The sequence below is a fragment of the Indicator indicator genome, chromosome Z (genome assembly GCF_027791375.1).
Source record: "Indicator indicator isolate 239-I01 chromosome Z, UM_Iind_1.1, whole genome shotgun sequence".
NCBI classification, from domain to species: Eukaryota; Metazoa; Chordata; class Aves; order Piciformes; family Indicatoridae; genus Indicator; species Indicator indicator.
In genome coordinates, this window is record NC_072053.1 from 11765113 (window position 1) to 11781696 (window position 16584).

General features: G+C 41.6%; 1 protein-coding gene across 3 annotated transcripts in view; it reads left to right on the forward strand.

The window, feature by feature from the left end:
* The first annotated feature begins 1792 nt into the window (after positions 1 to 1792).
* ST8SIA5 (ST8 alpha-N-acetyl-neuraminide alpha-2,8-sialyltransferase 5) overlaps positions 1793 to 16584 on the forward strand; it is a 40394-nt gene continuing 25602 nt past the window's right edge. For all 3 annotated transcript variants that reach the window (XM_054397909.1, XM_054397910.1, XM_054397911.1), the window contains exon 1: positions 1793 to 1923. In XM_054397909.1, coding sequence (XP_054253884.1) covers positions 1793 to 1923 — 131 coding nt within the window. The remainder of the gene's footprint in view (positions 1924 to 16584) is intronic.

Consider the following 16584-nt stretch of genomic DNA (forward strand, 5'->3'; position numbering starts at 1 on the left):
CAAGGCTCAGGGCTGGGTAATACTGATGTGACCTGGGATCATTACTCTTTATATATGCACAGGTGACAACTGAAGCATTTAGCAGGGTTCACAAATGCATTTGTGGGAGCTTTGGGAGGGACTGAAGAAGGATGTATCAGAGGATGGATTCCGAAAACCTTGTCTGCAGAGTCAAGGGTACCTAAAGGGCTGGTCTCTCCTCTGTGGGTTTTAGCTGCAGGAATTCAGGGTGAGCAAGTTCCTAAACATTCTTGTTACTTTCCTTGCTTAAAATTAGGTAAGGGAAGGCCTGCTTTAGCCCTTGATCGTCTCACTGAAATTGCCATAGGTCACTCTGAGGACTAGCGCTGGTGTCAGGAACAAAGTTCAAAGGGTTGCACAAAGTTACCTCTGGCCCTTTTCCCCATGCATCAATTACAGCTGAGACAAAGTCCAGAAGCAGTCCCTGTTTGCTGTTTCACACAGCTGGGATGCTGGCACACGACAGCATTTTGCATATGCTGATTTAAGTGGTGGAAAAATTATTTGCACAAAAATCTTCCCTTTCTCTTAGACAAAGCATTTTTCTCCCCACATTTTGTTGGCACAATCCCATTCCTATCTGTTATTGGGCCAAAACATCCTCCTAGTCAGCATATTTTTCATTCATGGATAAAGCTTTCTTTGGAACTTATTTTAAGAAGCTCAGTGTTAGAGGCAGATTTTTCTCCCAGTTAAATTAGTAAAAAAACTCTCACTGCTTTGCCTTTAAGACAAATTGAGACTCTGGTGACAATGGGGACATTTTTAGAGGGGTTATGATGACCATGGACAAGGTTTTGTTGCTTTTACCTTTCAAAAGAGAACTGTTTTAGGTGGACGAACAATTAGAATATTTGTCTCTTTAAACAAATGGTTCTTGGAGCCTGCACGGAGAGGCAGTCTTCCTTGCTGCGGCTGTGAGGCTACTCAGAGCCTCCAATAAATCAGCATGCAGGAACTGAGAGCTCTGTCCTTGAAGAGATGCACAGTGACCTTGCTTATGCTTACTCTGGAGGAATAACCAGAGGAAATGCAGGAGCCCAAATAGTGAGTGGTGTATGACTAAAGGCACTGCATTCTGCATGCAAATGCTATGGTACTGAAGGCACGGTACGACTGGCACACTGCTTCATAAAAGCAGCTTTCCTGCTAGCCTGACCAGATTGCTGCTGCTGTTTTTTTTTTTTTTGCAGGGGACTGAATGAAATCCTCATGATCGTTACGTGCTTGTTCAATAATAGCACACCCCAGTCACGTCTCCTTGCAAGCACATTTTGTTGGAATCACTGAGCAGAAGCAAAGAAGAGCTGACGACTATGTGTTTCCAACGCAGGTTGCCGGAACCCTGTCTTTGCCATTGGCTGCAGTTTTCTGGTTTATTTGCAGCTTCCCCCATCTGGAATATGAAAATGGGATTGAAGTAGATAATTGCTAGCAGCGGGTTTTCAAGAGAGGCTTAGAGGGAACAGAATGCCTCTCACACAGCACAGGCTGCCGGCACTGAAAGAGCTCTGAGAGATGATTTTAGATGTTACCCACGTCTGAATCTCCTGGAAACTTTACCATGGAAGCGAGCAATTGCGCACAATCCTGGAGCTAACATCCAAAAGGGGCAAGGAAGGGGCAGCAGGGCCAAACAATGGGATACCTTGTCCTTGGATTGCTCACAGAAAAGCCAGCAAGCATTCCCCTCTACTTCCCAGCAAAAAGGGCATGAAGGTGACAATGAACTGATTTTTCCTCAGTGGAGCTTCAGTGGCTTTTAAGAAGGATGGGATACACTGACCCTTCGTCGAGCAGGGATTTGCTGGGAAACAGAACTTTGTTCTTCATATTCATCTGCGCCTTTGCTGTGGTCACCTTGCTGCAGCAGATTCTCTATGGGAGAAACTATCTCAAAAGGTAAGGGGGATTTGAGGGAATAGGAAAAGTTGTTTGATTAGACAATGGAGACAGAGACCCAGCCATACGATTATAACAGTTCAAAGTGCTTCTTCCTGTTAAGTTGACAATATTAATACCTTGTCAATCCAGGAAGGTGCATCCAGCATCTGTAATGTCTGTTAGATTATTAATAAAGGATAATGTTAGGCAGAATACATTGATTTATGTGTTTATTATATTGTGTTTTAGTATCACCTATTGTAAAAATCTGGGTCTTTCTTGACTTATACTAGACTGACTTGTACCATCCTAGTATTTACTCCTGATCAAACCCTGCCATATAGGCTTTTCACCCTATGTAAGTTCAAGCTGAAATGGCTTGAGAGGTTGAATTAAGGTAGCACACTCATCACCTAAACTTTAACAGCTTTAGAAACAAACATGTGGATGCAGGTCCTAAAATGAAAGTGGCAATATTTGTATTCCAAATAACAGAGAGAGCACTTCATTTTTCACTGCTATATTCTCATGAATTACTGCTGAGACTGCTTTCGTATAGAGTACATCAGTCTTTGATCTCAAAGTGGTACTGCTCTTTTTACAGCAGACATCAGTGGGGATCCTCAAGTGTTTAACCTTGACCTATGCAGAGTTTATTTTACTTTAATCTAGCTTGAGGTGTTATGGCTTGAATGATTTTATAGAGGGTAAAGTCTCTCTTACTTTCCTTGAGGTAAGTGGATTTCAGTAGTGTAGGCAACTGCTGTGGAATTTTATACTGTAATTTATCATCATTTTACCAGGAGAGATCAATGTTTTGGTTCCTGTCTGTTTTGCAGCTCATGTAGTTGTTTGCCTTGTGCCAAGAGCAAGCAAAATGCTGATAAATCAGCAAATGTTTTGCTGGGGGTGGGGGGAACAGCAAGCACGATATTAATATGTATAGACAGGAGTGTTGTAGTTTATTCACAAAACAATTTGTATGCCTTGACTAGCAGTGAGGCCTTGGCTGGGGGACTCTAATTTTGGGCACCTCACTTCCAGAAAGATGTGGCTTAGCTGGGAAGAGCCAGGGAAAAGCATCAAGCATGAGCAAAGGTGCAGCAAACTTGTGTTTGTTTGGCGTGGAGAAAATTGAGGAGAGAACTGTCTTGAAATACCCAAAACTGTTTCTGACAAGAGAAGGGTAATGAACATAATCTCTTTGTAAAGACTCATGACACAACAAGAATCCACGGACTCAAGCTGCAACAGGAAAGATTCTAATTTAAGCATGAAGGGAAACTTTTAAAGGAAAAGGCTACTCCAGGAGGTATAAAACTTCCATCTTTGGGTGCTTCAGGAACCTGGTAGGTAGACAAGGGTAGTACTGAGCTGTCTTGATGTGTTAAGAGGGTGACTTTATGACCAGTTGTTCTCATCGACCCTTACTTTCTCAGGTTTTCCCATTTGTCCTGGAAGCCTTGCAGCCCTACCAGTGCTTGGTTTTCTAAGTTGAAATGACTGCAACAGGATTAGAGAAATGAGAAATAAATCCCTAGTATAAACTGAAATTAAAAATAGCAATGCAAAGATAAAATGATGAGAAGATACAATTATAACTCTTCCAGTGAATGAGGAATGAAAAAAGAATGATGTCCAATTCTCAGGCTTGCAAGGACGGTCTGGTTCTGAGTACTCTCCCATCAAAGGGGCTCAAGCTAGGAGATGCTTGTGTTAGAAGCTGATGCTATCTGTGAGGTTCCTTGAACATCTCATTGCTTGGATCTCCAGAGACCCCGGTGGAGCTGCTGGTTTTGGAGAGCATCCTTGCAGAAGAGAAGTGGGATATTTATAGCTTTGATGCTGCTTGCCAAGCTGGAGCTTTGGGATGCTACCTAAAGCTAAAGCCATTTTCTTGCCGGGATTCAACATGCTGCTTTTTTTATGATAGCCTTTGCTTACCTCTCAACACCTGCAACAGTTACAGGCCGCTGAGCCTCTTGCCAAGACAGCAGGAAGAAATGCCCTGGTGTATTTAGAGAAACATGAAAATTGCCCTGAAGTACCATTCCAGTAAATGTACAATGCTTTTAAGCCTAAATATAACACAGAAATAGAATGTTTCTTTTTGAGAAAATAGTGGAAATGGGCAAAGGCCAGCAAGGCAGGGGGAACTGACCTGGATATTAGGAGGAAGTTCTTCACAGAGAGGTTGATTGCCCATTGGAATGGGCTGCCCAGGGAGGTGGTGGAGTCGCCGTCCCTGGAGATGTTCAAGAGAAGACTGGATGAGGCACTTAGTGCCATGGTCTAGTTGATTGGATAGGGCTGGGTGATAGGTTGGACTGGATGATCTTGGAGGTCTGTTCAAACCTGCTTGATTCTATGATTCTATGACCTAAACCAAGCAGCTCGGTCACAACACACCATAGACCAGGGACTATTCCCAATAAGTGGATGGACAAGGGCATCCTTTTCTGGGAGAAAGATGGAAAAACTGGCTGGCTGGCTGTAAGTTGTGCCATGCCACTTACCCTTACAAGTGGGAAATGGGCTAGTTTTGTTGCCATAAAGCCCCACATGAAGGTCTCCATGGAGGGTGCCATGGAGACTCATCATCCTGTATTTGCCCACTATGCTTCTAAATCCTGGCTATGGGGATAGCCAGACTGCAAACAGGAGAGAATGCTCCAGGAAAGAAATTCTGCTCAGTGAAATTTGGTAACAGGTCCAGACTTTGAGCAAGTCCTCTCCTTCTCCCTAATGAGCTCCTGGCATTGCTGGAAGAAAGGGAGAATGCAAAGATTGAATGATCCAGCTATTCACATATTTTTCAACCACTATATAAAGTTTTCTTCTCCTTCCCCTGCTATTTTGTACCACGTCATTGGAAAGCAGAATCCTGCCCTCCTTCTCTTTCCTTTTTCAGTTTTCCCCCAAGTGTGATGGATGGGGCCAATGGTTCGTACCTGTAGAAGCTAAAACCTTAGTGAGAGAGTTAAACTGAGAGCTAGAGAATGACATCAGGAAGCTCTGGTCTCTGTAGCTGCTGATCCTGAGTAAAAAGGATGATGAAATGAAATATAATTAAGGGACTTCAATACAGATCTCTGGGGTAATTATTTTTATTTTAGGATTAATGTGATGATTAAAAATCTGCTGCATTGATCTGCTAAAGTAGGTTAAATGCTCTGGACTTCTGCTTAAATCCAGAGCTGCCACTTGCTTTTGTATTGTCTCATCTTTCCAATGCTTGGCTTTCAGCTGAATTTTCTTTTGAATCAGATGCTCAGTCTTTTTTGTGAGCTCTTGTTTCGCCAGCAGGGAATAATCCTGGATTACATCAGGAAACTGTCACTACAGTGAAAGATGTTGAAGTAGTCCCTGTTTTTGTCTCTCAGTCTGTAGCATAGGAAAGATCAATAGGACAGTCCTTGCCTGCTTTGGCAAGGAAAAAATACCAGAGCAATAATTTGCTATGTACCAATATTCTATTGGCAGGAAATTCACTAGATACTGATTTTTTTAACAGCCTGACTTTTCCACAGAGTGAGAGTCAGCCAAAGGGAATCTGCTCCTTTAAAACTAATTTATATATTTTTAATTTTATCCAAGTGAGGACACATTTTCAAAGCTATTCAAAACTTTTATACAAAAATTATGCTGGAGTCTGTCAGAGTGGACATGTACAATAACTTAAAACACAGCAAGAAACAGCAAATGTTCCTATTCAGACAGCCTGCATTACTTAAAAACATTATATCTTTTAAATTAGAACAAAACATCTCTCCTATGTATGTCTACCCAATAATTAATATCAGACTCTCATAACTTGATGTTATACCACCATTTTTGGTGTTTCTGAAGCGGATTTTATTTACAATTGCAATTCAGTCTTCAGATATCTTCACCGCTTTCCTTATCTCCAAAAGAAAGATAGCTTATGATTATTTTTTTCACCACATGGCTAACTAAGGAATAAAGCCACAGAAAATACTGCTGCACTATGCCGTGAGAGATCAACAAGATCATCTCTTAGAATCGTTCAGGTTGGAAAAGATCTTTACGGTCATTGAGTCCAAGCATTGCTAAATCTGACACTAAACCATGTCGCTCAGCACTCCATTTACATGTCTTTTAAATACCTCCAGGGCTGGTGACTCCACCATTTCCCTGGACAGCCTGTTGCACTGCTTGACAACCATTTTGGCAAGAAATGAGCTACTTACATATCTTACATCTCACTTATACCAGCAACAGTAGTAGTTGTGACATGGACATTGAGGCTGCATGTGACCTGAGTTGTATTTTGTTCTAAGCTGGGCTCTTGAGGAACTAAAAGCAACTCATGTTGGTTGAGGGCTGCTCTGTGTTCCTCTGGACTGTTCATAACACCCTCTGAAGATACTAACCATAACCTAGGACCATCTATTCCAGTGTCTTAAATACTTAAAAATACTTAAAGTGCTTTGAAATACATACGAAGTGTACTGAAGTGTCTTTCCATTTAAAATTTTTTCCCAAGAGATGTAATTTGAAGGTCACTTAGTGAGTGTCTCTAATGCATAGATTTGTGTCCCTTCCATTTGTAACCAGAGTGAAATACTATCCCATGAGTCACCTCTCTGAATCCCTGATGAGGAGGCAGAACAGGTTTTTGGTTATGGTCAGTTTTCTTCAGAAGAGAAGAGCACTAGAAATGTAATGAGATAGCAAAGTCTTGAAATTATATGCACCAGTATGCATGTGCATGGGTGTAGTCATTACCTTAAAGGATCTAGTCTGGCATAGCAGAAGACGCTGAGACTCCATCCTTGCTGTTCTTGACACAGGGTATTCTCAAGAGCATTTCAAGGGGATGGGGACTGGAGTGCTGACATTGCCACCAAACTAACCTTGCAAAGAGAAGTTGCTAAACCAGCTCCCCGAGAGGTTAGAGGAGCTCTGGAGCCTGTGCTGGGTGAAAACTCAGGAGAGAGATGGCAGCAGGGCAGAAAGGCAGAGGAAACGGGGAGCTGAGAGATTAATTCAGATGCCCACAGTCATCCCCTGCTGGTCATCCCATTTTGCTTCTCGTTGGTACTGTTGCTTGCTTTAATGTGAAGTGCTTCTGCCTCTCTGCATCAAATAAAAGGAGGGACCTCACAGGTACGTGGCATGTGAGTGAGAACTCTGTAAGAATTGGCAAACAATTGCAGTTTTATTGCAAGCTGCCACAGAGACTTTTGTTGTGAAATGTGTCCCAGAACCAAAATCTTGCTTTCTGCTACTTGGAGGTTTTTTCTGAGTCTTAATTCCAATTTCCTTTTAAAGAAGAGCATGAAGTGACTAAAGTTTTAGTAGCAAAGCATGAGGGTATGTTATTGCCACTCTTGCAGTCCCTGGCAGTGCTGTCTGTGGCTCTGATGCAGAAAACAGGCAGTTTGATGCCCTGCTCCCTCCAAATTTGCTTTATTCCTAGAATTGCTGTCTTGCACCTCTGCTGTTATGATGGCAAAACCACTTGCTGATCTAGCCTATGAGCTGCCAGTCCTTCTCTGTTCTTCAGATTACTGTAAATAGCAATAATGGAAGTCAATTCAGTATTTTACGTGTCCAAATTGCATTATCCTGACTGTGTTATTCCCTAGTGTGTTACACCATGGTCCTTCCTGAACTCAAACTGCAGGGAGTGTGGGTCACTACTATAGACATTTGCCCCTTTTGCTCTGCTCTGGTGACCCTGCAGCCCTAAATCAATTCACACAAGCCTACCTTGCAAAGGACTTGTTGGTTTTCCTAGGATTTGAATCATACTGGGCCATAGCTCTGCAGAAGCTTCTTGCCCTGGAGTAACAGATGTCCTGCTTACCAGCCAAAATGTTTCCACCATCTTCACTCATTAATACAGAGACAGCTAAATGCCAATTCACATAACAACCCAGTAGCAGTTTGTTTCAGCCTCATTTTGTTGTGGGGGGTTCTAGGACTGCTTCTGTCCGTGAAAACAGCTCTTTTTGACTGTTTGGCTGAGTGTCTTGGCTAACTCTGCTTTCTGCACTTTGCATGGATCTGTTGCTTTTGTGTGACAGGATAATGGCTGGATTTTGCCAGTGCACAGTACTCCACACCCCATAATCAACCCCCTTTAATCTGAAGTGATTTAAACCCAGTGATGTTCCTTTAAAAAACATATTTCTTAGAACCTGTCATTAACATACCGTATGTAGTTTTGAAAAAAAAAAAAAGACCTATCTCCTTGCCCTCTGTGTGGAGTATTTGTGGAGTTTTAGACTGAATATTAGGAAAAAATTCTTCACCTAAAGGGTTGTCTGGTGCTGGAGCAGGCTGCCCAGGGAAGTTGTGGAGTTGCCATCCCTGGAGGTGCTTAAAAGACATGGGGATCTGCTGAGGGACATGGTTTAGTGGTGGACTTGGCAGTTTTGGGTCAGCAGTTGGACCAAATGATCTTAAAGATCTCTTCCAACCTGAATGATTCTACATGCATGGGCAGACATAAAGCTCAATCTTACCTGCCTTTACAGAAAGCCAAACCCAGAACACAATCTTCATCTCTTGAGTTGTGCTATACCTCTGCCCCCACAGCCCCAGCTGTGGGTGACTGCTGACCTTCATGGCCCATGTTGCAGCCCTCCCATTAATTCAGTCTTTTATTTTTGACCTGATTGGATTTCCCTGATTGTTCTTCTTGCTGGATTTGGTTCAGACATAATCACTGTGCAGAGCTTTGTATTTTTTTAATTTCCTTGGACCTCATTCTTATCCTTGATTGCTTTTTCGTTTCATTTATCATTTTTTAATTCAAGTGTGTTCATTGTTCAGCAGTCCGTACTTTCCTTAGGCTAACTGTGGACTTAACCTCTCATTTCTTTGAGACATCCTTGCCCTCTGTTGCTCGCATCCATTTTGATTTTTTCATCAGGCCCACAGATAGTCACTGTCCTTCCATATTCTCTTTATTTAGCTAGTTTTATGTTTTAGTTCTCATAATGAAAACCTTAAAAGCAGTATCTATCTCTGGTAGTTTCATAGCACTTTCCAAATACAGCCAAAGAAAGGCTTTTCACACCACTGTCTGAAAATCTCGGGCAATCCACAGTTTGGAAGTCTTGCACAAATGGCAGGATGAAGTTTTGAGCATGGAGAGAGGAAATACTGCCTGCTTCTGTGGCTGATAATGGGTACAGACACATTGACTCTAAATGTCATTTTGTTCATCGCCTTCAGCATGAGTTCTCAGTGCAGATGGGGCTCTGTAGGTATGTTTGAGCTACCAGCTCAAGTGTCAGAATTTGCTGGTACCTTAAATTATTTGGGATTTTCTATAAGTCTCTGTGCCTGAGGCTTTATTGGTCTTTTTTCTTGAAAGCAGCCTGACTCACTGTCAGCTCATTCTGTTGTGGATTTTGTGTTGCTCCTAATTATTACAAGTAGTAATATTTTGAATAATATGAATCATTATTACAAATATATTATCTATTACTCCTTGGATGTTTATCTTCCAGACACAAATGAGAAAAGGAAAGATTGTATTGCTGCTTTGAAAAGTATCCTTGATGTCCTTGACATCCTAGTCAATGCTTTGTCCTGTTTAAGCAGATTAGCTGAGTGTTGCTGCTGAGTCTGTTTTATCTTTCCTGGGAAGGGATTTTAGACAGGTTTTCCTGACACTACATGTGAATATCTGATGCAAGGTTAAACACAAATGTGAAATGTGCTACATGAAACATTTTTCTATGTAATAGTGGTTCTAATCCAGAAGCTTCCCACCTATGTTTCCAATTTTCCTCTTTGTGCTAGTCAAAATATACTCCTCCACTACTTTATTACTACCATTTCCCTCTAACATGCAGAGCCAAGCTTGTCTCTTGTATAACGCTATATGACCACATGTATGGTGTAAACTGAAGTGCCCATTTCTCACATCCTCATCCATATTTTCCTTTTCATGGGACCCATATTATTTCATTTCTTCCTTTGCTGTGAATATACCACTCCTGCTCTTCCATACATATCCATACATTTTCAAAACCTTTTCTAATGATCTTCTTCCCAAAAGAGATCAAGCAACCAGTCCAGTGGTTACCTACTGTCAGCTGGCTTGCAAAGCTATAGGTCCCTGAGACAAAGATTGGTCACTGTAAATGCAGTCAGTAGACGTGTGTATGTAAGTGCATCTGGACTAAAACTTGCATTTTACAAATTTTACTGGACAAATAAGTATTTTTCTGCAGTAGACTGCTCACATTCCCCTCTACTTCCACTGAAGCAAACACAACTTCTATTATGGACTCACATAAGCATCCTGCTGAATCACAGAATCACAGAATGTTAGGGGCTGGAAGGGACCTTGAAAGATCATCTAGTCCACCTCCCTGTGTAGACCAGGATCACCTTTACTAGGTTACACAGGAATGCAACCTGGCAGGTTTTGAATACCTTGAGAGAGGGAGACTCCGCAACCCCCCTCCCCAGCCCGTTCCAGTGTTCTGTCACCCTTACAGTGAAAAAAATTTCCTCAGGTTTCCATGGAACGTCTTATGCCTCAACTTCCACCCATTGCCCCTTGTGCTGTCATTGAGCATCACCAAGAGGAGCCTGGCTTCATCCTCTTGGCACTCACTCTTTACATATTTATAAGCATTAATGAGGTCACCCCTCAGTCTCCTCCTCCAAGCTTGAAGAGCCCCATCTCCCTCAGTCTGTCCTCGAAAGGAAGATGTTGCACTCCCTTAATTATTTTTGTGGCTCTGTGCCGAACTCTTTTAAGCAGTTCCCTGTCCTTCTTGAACTGAGGGGCCCAGAACTGGGCACAATATTCCAAATGCAGCCTCACCAGGGCAGAGAACAGGGGGAGGAGAACTTCTGTCAGCCTGCTAACCACAGCCATTCTAATACCCCCCGAATGGCATTGGCCTTCTTGGCCACAAGAGCACATTGCTGGCTTATGGTCAACCTTCCATCCCCTAGGACCTCCAGGTCCTTTTTCCCTTCACTGCTCTCCAACAGGTCAAGAGGGTGGGGTGCTGCAGTGCAGTCATGTCACCCCTTTGCTACGTCTGATACATGGAGTTGTTGTTTCCCAGGTGCAAGACTCTTGCCCTTATTGAAATCTATTAAATTTCTGTCCAAGTCTGGCTGAATGGCAGCACAGCCCTCCGGTGTGTCAGCCACTCCACCCAGTTTGGTGTCATCAGCAAACCTGCTGACAGTGCACTCTGTTCCCTCATCCTGGTCTTTGATGAATATATGGAACAGCACTGCTCCCAGTATTGACTCCTGACTCCAGTAGATACAGGCCTCCAACTAGACTCTGTCCCACTGACGACAACTTTCTGACTTCTTTCCTTCAACCACTTCACAATCCACTGCACTGCCGATCACTCAGACCACGCTGCCTCAGCTTAGCTGCAAGGATGCTGTGGGAGACGGTGTCAAATGCATTACAATGAAATACATTCATTTGCCCCAGAAAGGTTTTCTTTGTGCTATGACTGGTAGGGTTTTGATGATGGATTCTTCACTGGAAGACGTCAATGCACACATGGTTTTTTTTCTGGCATTGTAACACAGGTGAATTGGACCTGGGTTGGTTGCTTTCTTCCATTTGTTCTGTGCCTTTCTAGATTGCTTGTATATTTATTTCAAAATGGAGTGGAGTTTTAAAAGTGCTGTTAAACTATTCAGTAAGCATTTGCCTTTCTCTTGTCATCTAACTTACTGTCTTCAGAAGCTGTCTGGGCTTCTTGTCAGGAAAGGGCTAGTGTGCCTCAACTCTGCTGGATTAGATTTGATCTCAATGTCTGATTGTTACCTAATGGATGCTTTACTCCTTTTGAGCCCTTCTGATGCCTTTTCAAGTGCAGTTTAAATAAACTTGCTATTTCTGGCCTGCATAAAGAAAGAAAAAAGAGTCCTTGTCTTTTTCTCCGCAACTCCTTCCTGTTACCTCTGTTCAGTGCCATGCTTGTCTTCATTTGTGCAGCTGTCTTTTGTATTGGAGACTCCCGATCTACCCTATTCTTATCTAGCCTTCTCTTAATTTCTGATCCATTTTAGTGAGTGTTTTCAACCACTCTCATCTGCAGGTCATTTGTGCATACCAGTGTTTTAATTTTATTTTCCATCCACCCTGTGGACACAGTGAGTCATAGTTTCCATGTTTTGCAGAAAGAAAGAACTGGAGCTTCCGCAAGATTAACCATCTGTGACATCCCTGTTAGTAGGCCAGGGCCATCATTTTTCATTTTCAAAGGGAGAAGAATGATCAATTAACACTGAAATCTTAATTTCCTCCTTTCAAGGACACAAGAATTATGAAATGGGGGAACTGAGGTACAATGAAATTCAGTGATTTCTCACTGACTTCAGGAAACCTATTCATGGTTTGAACTGTCTGTCAGGTACTGTGTATGGCTTCTGTGGTTGGGTACTATGTAACAATATAATGCAGCACCATGACCAGGCTTGTGGAAGTATGGTTATAAAATTATTAATGATGTATATAGAATTACTGTATATACTGTAAGCTTGTAATTGAACAGGAGGCAGAGTCAGAAAGGCTGGTCTTGCTGTCACCTCTTAAATGGCTTCTTTGATAGTGAGAATGCACACAGAGAGGGAAAATGAAAACTGGTAAAAAGAAAAAATGGGAAAAGTGAAAACAAATAAGCAAGGAAACTCCTGGGGACATTCACATCTCCCTTTCACCCCTTCAGAGAAGGAGCCTGTGGAGATATGGTTTGAGTCAATGACCTTAAAGGTGATCTTTCCAGCTTAAACGATTCTGTGGTTCTATGACTCCTGTGCTTCCCTTTGCTTGACCATCTGTGGTAGGTCAGCAAGCTGACTCAGATTTTGGCTTAGCTTCTCCAATATAAAATGACAGTGGTTTCTGTCTGGTTTTGCTTTTGGGTTTAGTCTGCCTCTACTAGGTGCAGGATAGGGATACTGTTAACTGTCACCTTGACAGAGAAGTGAAAATAGCCTACTGGCTGGAACTAAATGAGCTGAGCTGGTTATTTTTGCAGAATGGGTTGATGCTGGAGTGGCAGGTGCTCTTCTATGCTCTCTCTTTGCACTGCCTGCATGATGCCCCTGTTGCCATTCAGTCCTTGTTACTCACAGGTGCAGATCACTGTGTTACTCATCCGCTTGCATTGAACTGCTCTTCTGTCTTGAAAGCACACGGGTCTCTTCTGAATAAATTCTGTTATGTACACGGTCATGGCCTTGCTCTCTGGTCAGAGCTCAGACAGGACTGACAGCATGGCTTAACGTATTTTGTGTCTTCCTTATTTGTTAGCTGTAGAATAGCTCCCGTTCAAGTCTCTCCTTCTTGTCTGAGATGAATTTTCGTCTTGCCTTTGTGCTTCAGAAAGGCAATGAGATGCTTCTGAGGTGGGATCTCAGTGTGATGGCAGCACAGATATGAAGCTTCTTGCTGCGGTGCATCCACTTGTTCATTCTTGCCTTACAGTTCAAAAACCTCATAACTATTTGGCGTCCTCTGCTACCACTTGTGCAGTAGTCATTTCATGTTTGGATTGCAGCAAAAGGCTTTTTCCTTTGCTTCCTGCTGCTTCTTGACAGCTGGTCTTGACAAACTCTTTAGAATTACTGCCTCTTTGTTAATTTTCTGGGGTTTTTTCACCCCCTCACACTATTCTTATATTACAATAGTGTTAATTTGACCACATACTGATTCAACGTTTACAGTTTCCAATTAGGATCAAAGTATTGCTTTGACATTTACCTGAAACTCAAGGTCTTTCTCTAATTCAAGGTACAACATTGCTTGTACTCTTATTTCTTAGAGAAAGGTCTTAGATTAGTGACGTCCCAAAACCTTGGTAAGAAACATTCCTACAGTGAATGGACAAAACACAGCATCTCCTCACTAAGAGTGTTTCTGGGTATTACATTTTTAATAAAGCCATCATCAGTATCATGCATTAGGGAAATGTGCTAATTTTAGAATGAAATAACATTAAGGGAAGTGGAGAAAATGGCAAAGTCCCCCCATTGGCAATTGTTGGTAATGTTCCCAGGCTTAAAATAGCTTTGCTTTTCTTTAAAACTCTTTGACATGAACTGAATTACATAGGAGACATTTATGTCTACATCTTTTCCTCTGCTTTCTTTCTTGTCTTTTAATCTTTAATCTATTTTTCAGTTCTGCATCTTTTTTCTCTTCCATTTCTGTCTTTCCTTCCTGCCTGTGCTTTTCTATTGCAGTTCTGATTCGCAGAACCTGACTGTACCTATTCTCTGTTTACTTGTTTAAATGTTGCCAGTACTGAGAATGAACGTGTTAAAATATAACTACAGCAATATGACAAAGAAATAAACTGATAGAGTAGTTCAAGTCTCTTCTCTGTTTTCTCAGGCTGTTTGCAAATTTGGCTGACAGATTTTATGAGCTTATGATTCATAACTGAGAGGAGTAGAAAATTTTATATTATTTTAAGTGAAAATATCCCAACTCAAGGCTGATTGAAATAAATGGTAAAATTCTCAGTAATCTTGTTAGAAACAGAATTAATTTAGATCAGTGTTTTTAAATGTCTCATCCTTGATTTCTAATATTACAACCCATTTGTTATTTATGGGAGTTGTTCTTACTAAGAGGTTTATGGTAGCATCACTTCAGAAACTGCAGAGCAGCAGCTTGGTCTCAGTCTTGCAGATTCATGGTGTGACTTGTAGTCCTCTAAATTTGTGTAATGTTGCTTCAGTAGTGTGTTTTGTGTACATGCAAGTCTATGTCTTTTTAACTTCTGGAAGAACCGTGGAAGAGCAGTGTGTGGTCCCCTTCCCCTGTCTGATTTATGGTCAGACACTTACCTTGCTCCTGACCCTAAGCTAAGCTTGCAACTTTGTCCTTACCAGGTGGAAGTGTCATACCCAGACCCTTGCATGCCCATGTCAGTTATTTTTGTATCTCAGTTAGATCCCCTATTCTGCTATTTCAAAGCTAAGTATTTTAAGCTGTTCCTCTTAGGACATATCTCCCATTCCTCAGTCTTAGTCTTCTTGATCTCCTCTTGGACCTAATCCAGAATGTGCATGTCCTCCTTCAAACTTGGTGCCTCAGCTGCAGTACACACTGTTCCCAGAAAAGCGTTGATGAGAGGAGGGCAAGAAAGAGTGGTTTTATGATTTCTTTTGCTTTGTGCACAAATTCACCCCCCTTGGCTTTTGAGCATTTTCTTAGTTTTCCTTTCAGCTATTACCTGAGGAAAGAAGATGTGCAAAGGGAAAGGACCATGCTGAATGTTTTAATTCTTCATTTCTTGTACCTGATTATTTGCTATGCTTCAGGAGACTTCATCTCTGAAGGACACACTGACACCAGCTATTTATCTAGATTAATACTCTATATTTCAGTTTGCAAGTAAATACCAAAGCCCAAAATACCTGTTTAAAATCCAGTTGTGAAGTGCAGTTCTGACTTGATTTTCTCACACTTCTTCACTCTCTCCCCGTGTATCATTCAGTGCTGCCTTTAGCAATTAAAACGTATTTTTAAGGCCATATATTTAGATGACTTTTTACAAAGCATACAAATTCAGAAGATACATGTTTCCATACCAGTTACACTGTGGCAAAAAATGTGATGGACTGTGCTACATGGGAGAGAATCACAACTGTTTATTTCAACGAGCCTAAAAGTGAGTAATTTTCTCATGTTTTCTTCACACCAATATTCTACTTGAAAGTCATACCTTGGACAGCCCCAGCTAATTAAAATGTGTCAGAGCAACATAAAAGTTACAGGAGTCCCTGACACGCCACAGCACTGCATTACCCTATGTCCACGATAGCATAATGTATACACCCTTTGATGTGTAATCTCCACAGTACCTCTGTCCAATCCCTTACATCATCTGACTATAAGATGTAATATCATCGCTACTGTGTTTATGGCAATCAGCATAGTCACTTCCACTTGTTTTAATTTTTTTTTTTAACAGGACAATTGCATCCATTAATTTAAATAAAAAGAAATTGGAATGGGTCTCCTATAAGCAAAAATTTGGCTTCTATATTTGGAATATTCTCATCTTTATACTTAAAAAAGTTTTTCTTTGAAAAAGCAAAATTTCAGTACTGGAGAACATACAAGAAATGAAAACGCGTTTGAAAGATTTGGAGGAAGCTTCTTCCATATTGTTATAGTGATTTTATCCCACATTTTCTGGTGAGAGGAAGCTTGGGAGGGGATGGGGCAGCTTAGGAGGCTAGCTCCCTACATACTTCAGGATTCATTCTCCCCCAAAATGCTTTTACCAAAAAGTCTGTTTTCAATAAAAAACAAACCAGCAAGTAAACAACAGCAACAAAATCAGAAAGATAATAGGCCTGAACCATACAAGAATAAACTTCTTAAATTCTTGGAAAATGTCTTGGGTTTAGGCTAGAAAAAGCATTTGTGGTGGCACGCACCGTACTTTAACTAGGTGGTGGTAACCTTAGGTGGTGGATGTCCACAACACAAGCAACCCTGCGTTCCCTGTACTGCTGAAGGAGGCATAGTTTGTGGGATGGATCAGTTCACCCTACGGTGAAGGCCAGTCTTTGATCAGATGAATCTTTCCCTATATTAACTCTACAGAGCCAATCTCTACTGAGTTTTAAGAATGAAGACAATTAGCTCATGTGGAAATGCCTGCACTGTAGATACTTGAAGTTAGA